The sequence below is a fragment of the Salvelinus namaycush genome, chromosome 8 (genome assembly GCF_016432855.1).
Source record: "Salvelinus namaycush isolate Seneca chromosome 8, SaNama_1.0, whole genome shotgun sequence".
In the NCBI taxonomy this organism is placed as follows: Eukaryota; Metazoa; Chordata; class Actinopteri; order Salmoniformes; family Salmonidae; genus Salvelinus; species Salvelinus namaycush.
In genome coordinates, this window is record NC_052314.1 from 8,874,208 (window position 1) to 8,888,377 (window position 14,170).

General features: G+C 43.8%; 1 protein-coding gene across 1 annotated transcript in view; it reads left to right on the top strand.

Moving 5' to 3' along the window:
* LOC120052370 (receptor-type tyrosine-protein phosphatase eta-like) overlaps positions 1 to 14,170 on the top strand; it is a 109,762-nt gene that overhangs the window by 56,041 nt on the left and 39,551 nt on the right. The window contains exon 5 of the mRNA XM_038999231.1: positions 7,226 to 7,486. Coding sequence (XP_038855159.1) covers positions 7,226 to 7,486 — 261 coding nt within the window. The remainder of the gene's footprint in view (positions 1 to 7,225; positions 7,487 to 14,170) is intronic.

Consider the following 14,170-nt stretch of genomic DNA (forward strand, 5'->3'; position numbering starts at 1 on the left):
GCAGAACTGAAAAAGCGTGTGAGAGCAAGGAGGCCTACAAACCTGACTCAGTTACACCAGCTCTGTCAGGAGGAATGAGCCAATATCCACCCAACTTACTGTGGGAAGCTTGTGGAAGGCTCCCCGAAATGTTTGACCCAAGTTAAACAATTTAAAGGCAATGCTACCAAATACTAATTGAGTGCATGTAAACTTCTGACCCACTGGGAATGTGATGAAAGAAATAAAAGCTGAAATAATTCATTCTCTCTACTATTATTCTGACATTTCACATTCTTAAAATGAAGTGGTGATCCTAACTGACCTAAGACAGGATATTTTTACTAGGATTATGTAAGGCCTGGGTGTCGGAGTGTGAAGTCAAGGCGCAGGAAACAGCAGGTGCAAATACAAATGTTCTTTAATGAACACGGACAAACTAGGCCACCCTACTAACACACTGGGTGTACTCCTTAAACAACCCCAGACACGGGGGAAACGAACACAGTCCAGTAAACACGTAGCACAAAACTAACACCACTACTTACAAACAAACAATCCCGCACAAAGAAACGTGCGGGCCGGCTGACTAATAAGCCCAACTAATTACACCCTAATACAAAACAGGTGAACCCAATAAACACATAGGGAGGGGGAGAAAAGGATCAGTGGCAGCTAATAGGCCGGTGACGACGACCGCCGAACGCCACCCGAACGGAAAGGAGAGCCTGCCTCGGTCGAAGTCGTGACAGTACCCCCCCTCTGACGCGCGGCTCCCGCAGCGCGCCGACACTGGCCTCGAGGTCGACCCGGAGGACGAGGTGCAGGGCGATCCGGATGGAGGCGATGGAAATCCCTCAGCATAGACGGATCCAAAATGTCCCCCACCGGTACCCAGCACCTCTCCTCCGGACCGTACCCCTCCCAGTCCACGAGGTACTGCAGGCTCCTCACCCGGCGTCTCGAGTCCAGAATGGCCCGTATCGTGTACGCCGGGGACCCCTCGATGTCCAGAGGGAGAGGAGGGACCTCCGGCACCTCACCGTCCTGCAGGGGACCAGCTACCACCGGCCTGAGGAGAGACACATGAAACGAGGGGTTAATGCGATAATAGGAAGGGAGTTGTAATCGATAACACACCTCGTTTATTCTCCTCAGGACTTTGAAGGGCCCTACACACTGCGGACCCAGCTTCCGGCAGGGCAAGCGGAGGGGCAGGTTTCGGGTCGAGAGCCAGACCCTGTCCCCCGGTACAAACACGGGGGCCTCACTGCGGTGGCGGTCAGCGCTCCTCTTCTGCCGTCCACTAGCTTGTTGGAGAGATTCCTGGACGGCCCTCCATGTCTCCTTGGAACGCTGCACCCATTCCTCCACCGCAGGAGCCTCGGTCTGGCTCGGATGCCATGGTGCCAGGACCGGCTGGTATCCCAATACACACTGAAAGGGGGACACGTTAGTAGAGGAGTGGCGTAGTGAGTTCTGGGCCATTTCGGCCCAGGGAATGTATCTCGCCCACTCCCCTGGCCGGTCCTGGCAATACGACCACAGAAACCTACCCACCTCCTGGTTCACTCTCTCCACCTGCCCATTACTCTCAGGGTGATAACCGGAGGTCAGGCTGACCGAGACCCCCAAACGCTCCATGAACGCCCTCCATACTCGGGACGTGAATTGGGGGCCCCGATCAGAAACGATGTCCCCCGGCACCCCGTAGTGCCGGAAGACGTGGGTGAATAATGCCTCCGCAGTCTGTAGGGCTGTAGGAATACCGGGCAACGGGAGGAGACGACAGGACTTCGAGAACCGATCCACAATCACCAGTACCGTAGTGTTCCCCTGAGACGGGGGAAGATCGGTCAGAAAATCTACGGACAGGTGCGACCAAGGCCGTTGTGGAACGGGGAGGGGTTGTAACTTCCCTCTAGGAAGGTGCCTAGGAGCCTTACTCTGGGCGCATACCGAACAGGAGGAAACATAAACCCTAACGTCTCTCGCCAAGGTAGGCCACCAATACCTCCCCCGAAGGCTCCCCACTGTCCTCTTCACCCCAGGGTGACCCGAGGAGGGCAGAACGTGAGCCCACCGAATCAATTTGTCCCGAACACCAAGCGGCACGTACTTCCGCCCCACCGGACACTGAGTAGGAGCGGGTTCCGCCCGTAACGCCCGCTCGATGTCCGAGTCCACTTCCCACACCACTGGTGCTATCAGCCTTGAGGCGGGAAGGATGGGAGTGGGTTCGGTGGGCCGATCGTCCGAGTCGTAAAAACGGGACAGTGCATCCGCCTTTACGTTCTGGGAGCCCGGTCTATACGTTAACGTAAACTGGAATCGGGTAAAGAACATGGCCCACCTTGCTTGATGTGGGTTCAGTCTCCTAGCTGCCCGAATATACTCCAGATTCTGGTGGTCGGTCCAGATGAGAAAAGGGTGCTTAGCCCCCTCAAGCCAGTGTCTCCACACCTTCAGGGCACTGACCACTGCTAACAACTCCCGGTCCCCCACATCATAGTTACGCTCCGCTGGGCTGAGTTTCTTTGAGAAGAAAGCACAGGGGTGGAGTTTTGGTGGCGTACCAGAGCGCTGTGATAGCACGGCACCTACCCCAGCCTCGGACGCGTCCACCTCCACTATGAATGCTAGAGAGGGATCCGGATGCGCCAACACGGGCGCATCCGTGAACAGCGCCTTCAACCTGTTGAAAGCTCCGTCCGCTTTTGCTGACCACTGCAACCGCACCGGACCCCCCTTCAGCAGTGAGGTAATGGGAGCTGCTACCTGGCCAAAACCCCGGATAAACCTCCGGTAGTAGTTGGCAAAACCCAAAAACCGCTGCACCTCTTTTACCGTGGTCAGAGTCGGCCAATTACGCACGGCCTTAATGCGGTCACTCCCTACCACCACGCCCGAGGTGGAAATGCGATAACCCAGAAAAGAGACGGCTCGTTTGGAGAACACACACTTCTCAGCCTTGACATATAGGTCATGCTCCAGCAGGTGCAAATACAAATGTTCTTTAATGAACACGGACAAACTAGGCCACCCTACTAACACACTGGGTGTACTCCTTAAACAACCCCAGACACGGGGGAAACGAACACAGTCCAGTAAACACGTAGCACAAAACTAACACCACTACTTACTAACAAACAATCCCGCACAAAGAAACGTGCGGGCCGGCTGACTAATAAGCCCAACTAATTACACCCTAATACAAAACAGGTGAACCCAATAAACACATAGGGAGGGGGAGAAAAGGATCAGTGGCAGCTAATAGGCCGGTGACGACGACCGCCGAACGCCACCCGAACGGAAAGGAGAGCCTGCCTCGGTCGAAGTCGTGACAGATTAAATGTCAGGAATTGTGAAAAACTGAGTTTAAATGTATTTGGCTAAGGTGTATGTAAACTTCTGACTTCAACTGTATATAAACTCGAGCACACAGTCATAGACAAACATTGGCAGTAGAAAAGCCTTGCTGAAGAGCTCAGTGACTTCCAACGTGTCATCGTCATAGGATGCCACCTTTCCAACTAATCAGTTAGTCAAATTTCTTCCCTGATAAACTTTGTCAATTGTAGGTGCCGTTATTGTAAAGTGGAAACGCCTAAGAGCAACAACGGCTCAGCCGCCAAGTGGTAGAGCACACAAGATAACCTAAGATAGCCATGCGCAATGCCAAGCGTCTGCTGGAGTGGAGTAAAGCTCGCCGCCATTGGACTCTGGAGCAGTGGAAACATGTTCTCTGGAGTGATGAATCACGCTTCAGCATCTGGCAGTCCGATGGACAAATCTGGTTTTGGAGGATGCCAGGAGAACACTACCTGCCCCAATGCATAGTGCCAACTGTAAAGTTTGGTGAAGGAGGAATAATGGTCTGGGGCTGTTTTTCATTGTTCGGGCAAGGTCCCTTAGTTCCAGTGAAGGGAAATCTTAACACTACAGCATACAATGACATTATAGACGGTTCTGTGCTGCCAACTTCGTGGCGACAGTTTGGGGATGGCCCTTTCCTGTTTCAGCATGACCATGCCCCTGTGCACAAAGCGAGGTCCATACAGAAATGGTTTGTCAAGATCGGTGTAGAAGAATTTGACTGGCCTGCACAGAGCCCTGACCTCAACCCCACCGAACACCTTTGGGATGAATTGGAACGCGAACTGCGAGCCAGGCCTAATCACTCAACATCAGTGCCCGACCTCACTAAATCAAATCAAATGTACTTATATAGCCCTTCTTACATCAGCTGATATCTCAAAGTGCTGTACAGAAACCCAGTCTAAAACCGCAAACAGCAAGCAATGCAGGTGTAGAAGCACGGTGGCTAGGAAAAACTCCCTAGAAAGGCCAAAACCTAGGAAGAAACCTAGAGAGGATCCAGGCTATGAGGGGTGGCCAGTCCTCTTCTGGCTGTGCCGGGTGGAGATTATAACAAAACATGGCCAAGATGTTCAAATGTTCAGCAATGACCAGCATGGTCAAATAATAATAATCACAGTAGTTGTCGAGGGTGCGGCAAGTCAGCACCTCAGGAGTAAATGTCAGTTGGCTTTTCATAGCCGATCATTAAGAGTATCTCTACCACTCCTGCGGTCTCTAGAGAGTTGAAAACAGCAGGTCTGGGACAGGTAGCACGTCCGGTGAACAGGTCAGGGTTCCATAGCCGCAGGCAGAACAGTTGAAACTGGAGCAGCAGCACGGCCAGGTGGACTGGGGACAGCAAGGAGTCATCATGCCAGGTAGTCCTGAGGCATGGTCCTAGGGCTCAGGTCCTCCGAGAGAGAGAAAGAAAGAGAGAAAGAGAGAATTAGAGAGAGCATACTTAACCTGTTTGGGGTGCAGCCCGACACCGGTACACTTATGACAACATCCAGCTCAAGTGCAGGGCGCGAAATTCAAAAGATATTTTTTTTAAATATTTAACTTTCACACATTAACAAGTCCAATACAGCATATGAAAGGTACACATCTTGTGAATCAAGCCAACATGTCCGATTTTTTAAATGTTTTACAGGGAAGACACAATATGTAAATCTATTAGCTAACCACGTTAGCAAAAGACACCACTTTTCTTACTCCATCAGTTTTTTACTCCATCAGTAGCTATCACAAATTCGACCAAATAAAGATATAAATAGCCACTAACCAAGAAACAACTTCATCAGATGACAGTCTGATAACATATTTATTGTATAGCATATGTTTTGTTCGAAAAATGTGCATATTTCAGGTATAAATCATCGTTTACATTTCAGCTACAATCAGAAATTGCACCGAAAGCAGCCATAATATTTACAGATACCAACGTCAAATACCTAATTACTCATCATAAAACATTTCTGAAAAATACATAGTGTACAGCAATTGAAAGACAGGCATCTTGTGATTCCAGACAATATTTCCGATTTATCAAGTGTTTTACAGCGAAAACACAATATAGCGTTATATTAGCGTAGCCACAATAGCCAGAAACACTTGGGCGCCCACGACCAGTTCACATGCACGACAGATATTAGAAATAGCATCATAAAATGTTTCTTACTTTTGGTGATCTTCCGTCAGAATGTTGGACAAGGTGTCCTTTGTCCAGAACAGTCGTTGTTTGGATCTGGAACGGCAAATTTCCCTCTTGATTTAGCATGGGCACTTGCCAAGTGGCACGGATCTCTCCAACGTCAACAAAGTCAGAGAACGGAACACGGCAAAACTCCCGAAAAAATTTCAATAATCTGATTAAACTATATTGAAAAAACATACTTTACGATGATATGGTCACATGTATCAAATAAAATCTAAACCGGAGATGTTAGTCGTCCATAACGACAGCTAAACAGAAGGCAAATCCATGTCCCCTTTCGCATGCTCCAGAAACAGGAAATGGATGGTCACGTCATACAAAGACCTTTAATTCCACCTCAGACCAAGATAAACATGAAATTTCTTCTCTCACCGCCTCTTGACAACCAGGGGAAGGTGTATGAAGTGTACGTAGACTCTTACGTATCATGCCCATGTATAGGCAGGAAGTTGAACAGAGCATTGATTTCTGACATTCCACTTCCTGGTCAGGAAATGTGCTGCAGAATGAGTTCTGTTTCACTCAGAGAAATAATTCAAACGGTTTTAGAAACTAGAGAGTGTTTTCTATCCAATAGTAATAATAATATGCATATTGTACGAGCAAGAATTGAGTACGAGGCCGTTTGAAATGGGCACGATTTAACTGGCTACTCAATACTGCCCCTTGCAGCCATAACAGGTTAAATTCACACAGGACACCGGATAGACAGGAGAAGTACTTCAGATATAACAAACTGACCCTAGCCCCCCGACACATAAACGACTGCAGCATAAATACTGGAGGCTGAGACAGGAGGGGGACAGTAATGCTCTTGTTGCTGACTGGAAGAAAGTACCCACAGCAATGTTCCAACATGTAATGGAAATCCTTCCCAGAAGAGTGGAGGCTGATATAGCAGCAAAGGGGGGTCAACTCCATATTAATGCCCATGATTTTGGAATGAGATGTTCGACGAGCAGGTGTCCACGTACTTTTGGTCATGTAGTGTATATTCTATTCTTAGTTACAATAAAAGTGACTCCAAAATGACATAATACATTAATTACCATTCATTTCTATTAGGCACAAAATAATCTGAAACACAACCAAAACAAATACTAAATGCATCCAACAAATTTGTAAAGTCACAACCTGGTTCCAGCCATTGTGTGCTCTAAGTATGGGACCAAATATTTTACATTTTACTCCTTTAATACACATTTTGGTCCACTAAAATGAGGGTGGGGGGGGACTATGTACAAAAAGTGCTGTCATGTCTAAACGGATCATCTGAAATGGATGAAAATATCCTCCAATGAAATTTGACTGTCTGCAATTTAACCTCATTCAAAGTGCTGGAGTACAGTGCCAAAACTAAACTAAAATATGTCACTGTCCCAACACTTTGGAGCTCACTGTATATATTTTATTGTATCATATTTTTTGGAGTGCGGAAACAATTTGCTAAATGAATATAGGGGAAACACTGCATGTTTTGTTTCATATCTTTTTTCTGAAGTTCTTGTTTATTTGATGGTATTTGTATCAAAGACTAGTGTTGAGTGACATTTGTTTCACAAACTCTCTCACAATGTGTACTGGATTGCACAAGTCAGCCTGCAATGTCAATGTTTGAAGACACTCTATTGTCTTTTGTCCCTCAAACCACCTTTCTTGCACACACAGAGCCCGCAATCATCAGAAACCTCATGTTCACTGAAATCACAACATCATCTGTGTCTCTGAACTGGACTGAACCAAAGGGAAACAGATCCTTCTACAGAGTAGAATGGACTGGTGGCAAAATCAGTGGCAGTCAGAATACCATAAGAACGTCTGTTAATGTTACTGCTCTCACTGCTGGAGTGCAGTACCTCTTCACGGTCACTGCAGTGGCTGGAGATAACACAACTGTAGGACAGAACGAGACCCTTTCTAAGTATACAAGTAAGTAACTCAGATACTTTAATGTCAGATTGTTTCAATGCCTCAGATACTATTTGTATTCATTGATACGTTAGTTGTTTGGATCCAAGAACATGTGATGATTTGAAAGTTGCCTTGTCTGTGTAGAATGGATTGATGGCAGTAGAGATATGAATGAAACTACCAATGAGACCGCCTTTAACTTAACTGAGCTAACTGCTGGAGTGAAGTACACATTCAGTGCCTTGCAATTAATGGGGGTGAGATGACTGAAGGCAAAAATATCAGTGTTTCACTCTTTACAAATTAGATGAAGTTTACATTGTCTGGGCTTTATTTATTGACTGCTTCATGCAGCAGTCTGTATTTGATATTATTGAGTTGCGGAACTCTGGGTATTAATATATATTTATTATGTCTAGAGGCTGATCCATCCCTCTGGGCAGTGTATATTGTAGCATTTAAAGGCCCAGTGCAGTCAACATTTGGATTTTTGTGTGTTTAATATATATTTACACACTATGAGGTTGGAATAATACTGTGAAATTGTGAAAATTATGATCATGCCTTTTAGTGTAAGAGCAGTTTTCAGTCCCTCCCCCCCCCCCCACTCAAACCACTCCCCACTCAGACCACTCCCCACTCAGATCACTCCCCACTCAGATCACTCCCCACTCAGATCACTCCCCATTCAGACCACTCCCCACTCAGACCACTCCCCACTCAGATCACTCCCCACTCAGACCACTCCCCACTCAGATCACTCCCCACTCAGACCACTCCCCACTCAGACCACTCCCCACTCAGACCAGACATTCCAAGCTAAATTCTTCCTTGAGAAATTGCTCTTTGCTGAGAAGCTATTTTTGTTTCTTTTTGAGCATTTTAATTGAAAACAATGACAGTAAGGTACCAAAATGTTACCCAGAAGGGATTCGATATTAAGGAACAAATGGCTACATTGGACTTTTAATACAGATGTCTTTCAAGACATAATATTTTCTATTGTCCCGTAAAATCAAATTCCTTGCTCACGTACAACCTGAAGTCATCAGGAACCTATCTGTCTCTGAAATCACGACATCATCTGTGTCTCTGAGCTGGATTGAACCATTGGGAAACAGGTCCTTCTATAGAGTAGAGTGGACTGATGGCAGTAGAGATATGAATACAACTACCAATGAGACAGCCTTTAATGTAACTGAGCTGACTGCTGGAGTGCAGTACAGACTCATAGTTGCTGCAGTCGCTGCTGATAAGACTACTGAAGGATTATCCATCATTTTTAATCAGTATATCTGTCAGTCACTGTAGTTTTGGTTCACATAATTCTCTCTTGAGAAGGGAGTGTAGACTCCAACTGATGCAGAATATTGTAGGAAATGTGTTAATCTGCATTCAAATGCAAAATTGGGCTTGGATAGTATGATTAACTGCTTTTCCTTTATTGAAAACACCTTTTTTGTCCCCAAAACTTTTCATGTCATTGATAATGCTTACTATCTTTAAATATGTTTTTAGAGGTACCACTTTTGTGTCCTACATACTTACCTTAAATGTATGTAGAAGTAGCATGCTTCTGATCATATATATAGAGTGTATGGTGAATACCATGAATAATAATGATTCTGGTGATCTTTTCCCAAAATATAACTTTCTTGCACGCACAGAACCTGAAGTCATCAGGAACCTAACTGTCTCTGAAATCACAACATCATCTGTGTCTCTGAGCTGGATTGAACCATTTGGAAACAGGTCCTTCTATAGAGTAGAATGGACTAATGGCAGTAGAGATATGAATACAACTACCAATGAGACAGCCTTTAATGTAACTGAGCTGACTGCTGGAGTGAAGTACACGTTCAAGGTCTCTGCAGTGGCTGGTGATAATATAACTAAAGGAAATGCTCAGGAGAAAGCACTCTTTACAAGTAAGCCTTTTCATTGGAATGGTCTTAATATTTTCTCTGAAGTGGAACCATGTAATGATTATGTTAATATCTGTATTTTACAATGAGAGGGCAATAAGAGGAAGGGTAAGGTCCTTCATCTTTTTTGGAATCAAAAGTGATGAAATCCTGGGATAGAGTACTGTAGGTAGGTACTAGGTAATCTAATGGTATGGTCTTCTCCCAAAATGTACATTTCTTTCATGCACAGAACCTGAAGTCATCAGGAACCTTACTGTCTCTGAAATCACAACATCATCTGTGTCTCTGAGCTGGATTGAACCATTGGGGAACAGATCCTTCTATAGAGTAGAATGGACTGGTGGCAGTAGAGATATGAATACAACTACCAATGAGACAGCCTTTAATGTAACTGAGCTGACTGCTGGAGTGAAGTACACATTCAGGGTCATTGCAGTGGCTGGAGATGAGATGACTGAAGGCAAAAATATCAGTGTTTCACTCTTCACAAGTAAGATGAAGTTTACATTGTCTGGGCTCTATTTCTTAACCCCTTCATGCAACATTCTGTATCTGATATTTTTGAGTTGCAGAACTCTTGGTATTAATGGACATTTTTCATGTCTAGAGGCTGATCCATCCCTCTGGGCAGTGTATATTGTGGCCGTTAAAGGCCCAGTGTAGTCACGTGATTTTCCTGTGTATTGTATTTTTCTACGCTATGATGTTGGAATAATACTCTGAAATGGTGAGGATTATGTTAATTCCCTTTTAATGTAGGAGCTGTTTGAAAAAAACGCCAGAAATTTCAATCTGTTTAGGTGGGACGGAGTTTTGGCCTGCCCTGTGACATCACCCGGCGATACATTTAAAATAGAAAGAGTTTCAAACCTCTCGGCCAATAACAGCTAGTTTAAAGTTTTCCCCAACCCCACTCAGACCTCTCCCAGACAGTCCCAGCTAAATTCCTGCTTGACAAATTGCTCTATTTATTTATATTTTTGACCATTTTATTGAAAACAATCACAGTAAGGTACTTAATTATTCCCCAGAAATGATTTGATTTTGAGATAAAAATGGCAGCATTGGACTTTTAATACTGATGTCTTTGAAGATATATTATTGTCTAGTATCGGCTTTTGCGGTATACTGTGTATACCGTTTACCGGGGTCTTATGAAATAGCCACGAGATGGTTTTTCAATACAGTCAGTACTGTTCAAACTAGTTCTTTGAAGTTTTTCTATACAGTTTCATTTTTGTAGCTACTTTTTAAGTAAATACCTGTAGTCAACTTGTGCAATATGTCAGAAGATAACGCAGATGGCGTTCTTAATTTCACCTGTCACATTATTTTACATTATTAATCTTACCGTAGTTCCCCGGAATAGTTGAACCAGTCACGTTTTACTTTATAAATAGCACAACTGGTGAGAGCGGGAGCCGGTGAGTCACGCTGTGTATTGACAGGGGTTGCGTTTTATATTGAAAGTCACCAGTTGTTTTTTGCTTCAACAGAGTGGTCAGGGACGTACAACTACAGTATAGTTGTCCTTCACTGAAAATACATTAGTGCATTATATTCGGCAGAAAACAGCTTCATTTTCATCAGATGAGAACAGAAGTGCAATGCTATTTGGCTGGAAGCCACACAAGCAGGCTAAATCAGCTTTCAAAGAAAAAGTACAGTCTTTTCTTGCAAAAACTTTGCTAGCCATCATATTTCTAATGTTTATCATAGAGAGGATGTAGCCAGCTACATTTCCTAATGTTTTTCTTGAAGTTAATCTTGCATTTTACCAAAGAATAGTACGCTGGCTACACTGAGAGAAGTGCTGGAGTAAAGTAGCCGCCCATCAGTCAGAGCGCTGTCTGCTGATACAATGCCCGTTCATCTGCAACTGAAGCACAACATTTGTCTGATGCTGAGCAGAAATCACAATAAGAATCATTTTAGATTTGTGTTTACAAAACGCAGCAAGATATTTCTTATGCATTTATATATTTTTCCTGTGCGTAAAACTAAGAATTCTGCATTAATGCGACCCCTAAGTTTAATTTTCTAGTTATCTAAGTAAGTGTCTGAATTAATAAGGTGATGGGACGTCATATTGTGTTGTGTGTCTTCCGTGTTTGAGAAGTTAAAGGCCTTTTGGATGAGTTATCTGTACAGCTGCCACAACTATCTTTCGATTTCCTTGAGTTTTTTCTCCTGTCTGTTCTCGGCCCGTTGTCTTCTCCCCCATCAGCCCGTCTGCTTCCATCTTCTTCGAGCAGAGCAGGCAGTCCTGTTGCCCTAGCAACTCCAGACTCCACACAGACACAGCATGTACAACTGCTGCTCCAGAGCCAGTACTGTTCATTTGCACAATGTCTCTTGCTCACATTCGCTTGCAAATGTCCAAACTCACCAAAAATTACAATCGGTAGCTCCGTTATATGTATAACTTTATGAGCTGGACTGCCTGTCTCTTAAAAAAATACTTTTGTTTGTGTTCGTTTGCATTTTTAGCTAGAAAACTCCATGGAAATTCACTATCATTTGTGCTAATTTGTTAGCATTCTGGTAATAGACTCCCAAAGGGCTTCTAATTTTTTGGCACCTCCTTGGCACCCCCTTCTGTACTAAGCCTGTACTATCGTAAATTCCTGCCTGAGAGAAGGACGTTATGATGATACAAAAATCTGAATACCGCCCAACCCTAGTCTAGTGTCCCCTAAAATCACCTTTCTTGCTCACGTACAACCTGAAGTCATCAGGAACCTATCTGTCTCTGAAATCACGACATCATCTGTGTCTCTGAGCTGGATTGAACCATTGGGAAACAGGTCCTTCTATAGAGTAGAGTGGACTGATGGCAGTAGAGATATGAATACAACTACCAATGAGACAGCCTTTAATGTAACTGAGCTGACTGCTGGAGTGCAGTACAGACTCATAGTTGCTGCAGTCGCTGCTGATAAGACTACTGAAGGATTATCCATCATTTTTAATCAGTATATCTGTCAGTCACTGTAGTTTTGGTTCACATAATTCTCTCTTGAGAAGGGAGTGTAGACTCCAACTGATGCAGAATATTGTAGGAAATGTGTTAATCTGCATTCAAATGCAAAATTGGGCTTGGATAGTATGATTAACTGCTTTTCCTTTATTGAAAACACCTTTTTTGTCCCCAAAACTTTTCATGTCATTGATAATGCTTACTATCTTTAAATATGTTTTTAGAGGTACCACTTTTGTGTCCTACATACTTACCTTAAATGTATGTAGAAGTAGCATGCTTCTGATCATATATATAGAGTGTATGGTGAATACCATGAATAATAATGATTCTGGTGATCTTTTCCCAAAATATAACTTTCTTGCACGCACAGAACCTGAAGTCATCAGGAACCTAACTGTCTCTGAAATCACAACATCATCTGTGTCTCTGAGCTGGATTGAACCATTTGGAAACAGGTCCTTCTATAGAGTAGAATGGACTAATGGCAGTAGAGATATGAATACAACTACCAATGAGACAGCCTTTAATGTAACTGAGCTGACTGCTGGAGTGAAGTACACGTTCAAGGTCTCTGCAGTGGCTGGTGATAATATAACTAAAGGAAATGCTCAGGAGAAAGCACTCTTTACAAGTAAGCCTTTTCATTGGAATGGTCTTAATATTTTCTCTGAAGTGGAACCATGTAATGATTATGTTAATATCTGTATTTTACAATGAGAGGGCAATAAGAGGAAGGGTAAGGTCCTTCATCTTTTTTGGAATCAAAAGTGATGAAATCCTGGGATAGAGTACTGTAGGTAGGTACTAGGTAATCTAATGGTATGGTCTTCTCCCAAAATGTACATTTCTTTCATGCACAGAACCTGAAGTCATCAGGAACCTTACTGTCTCTGAAATCACAACATCATCTGTGTCTCTGAGCTGGATTGAACCATTGGGGAACAGATCCTTCTATAGAGTAGAATGGACTGGTGGCAGTAGAGATATGAATACAACTACCAATGAGACAGCCTTTAATGTAACTGAGCTGACTGCTGGAGTGAAGTACACATTCAGGGTCATTGCAGTGGCTGGAGATGAGATGACTGAAGGCAAAAATATCAGTGTTTCACTCTTCACAAGTAAGATGAAGTTTACATTGTCTGGGCTCTATTTCTTAACCCCTTCATGCAACATTCTGTATCTGATATTTTTGAGTTGCAGAACTCTTGGTATTAATGGACATTTTTCATGTCTAGAGGCTGATCCATCCCTCTGGGCAGTGTATATTGTGGCCGTTAAAGGCCCAGTGTAGTCACGTGATTTTCCTGTGTATTGTATTTTTCTACGCTATGATGTTGGAATAATACTCTGAAATGGTGAGGATTATGTTAATTCCCTTTTAATGTAGGAGCTGTTTGAAAAAAACGCCAGAAATTTCAATCTGTTTAGGTGGGACGGAGTTTTGGCCTGCCCTGTGACATCACCCGGCGATACATTTAAAATAGAAAGAGTTTCAAACCTCTCGGCCAATAACAGCTAGTTTAAAGTTTTCCCCAACCCCACTCAGACCTCTCCCAGACAGTCCCAGCTAAATTCCTGCTTGACAAATTGCTCTATTTATTTATATTTTTGACCATTTTATTGAAAACAATCACAGTAAGGTACTTAATTATTCCCCAGAAATGATTTGATTTTGAGATAAAAATGGCAGCATTGGACTTTTAATACTGATGTCTTTGAAGATATATTATTGTCTAGTATCGGCTTTTGCGGTATACTGTGTATACCGTTTACCGGGGTCTTATGAAA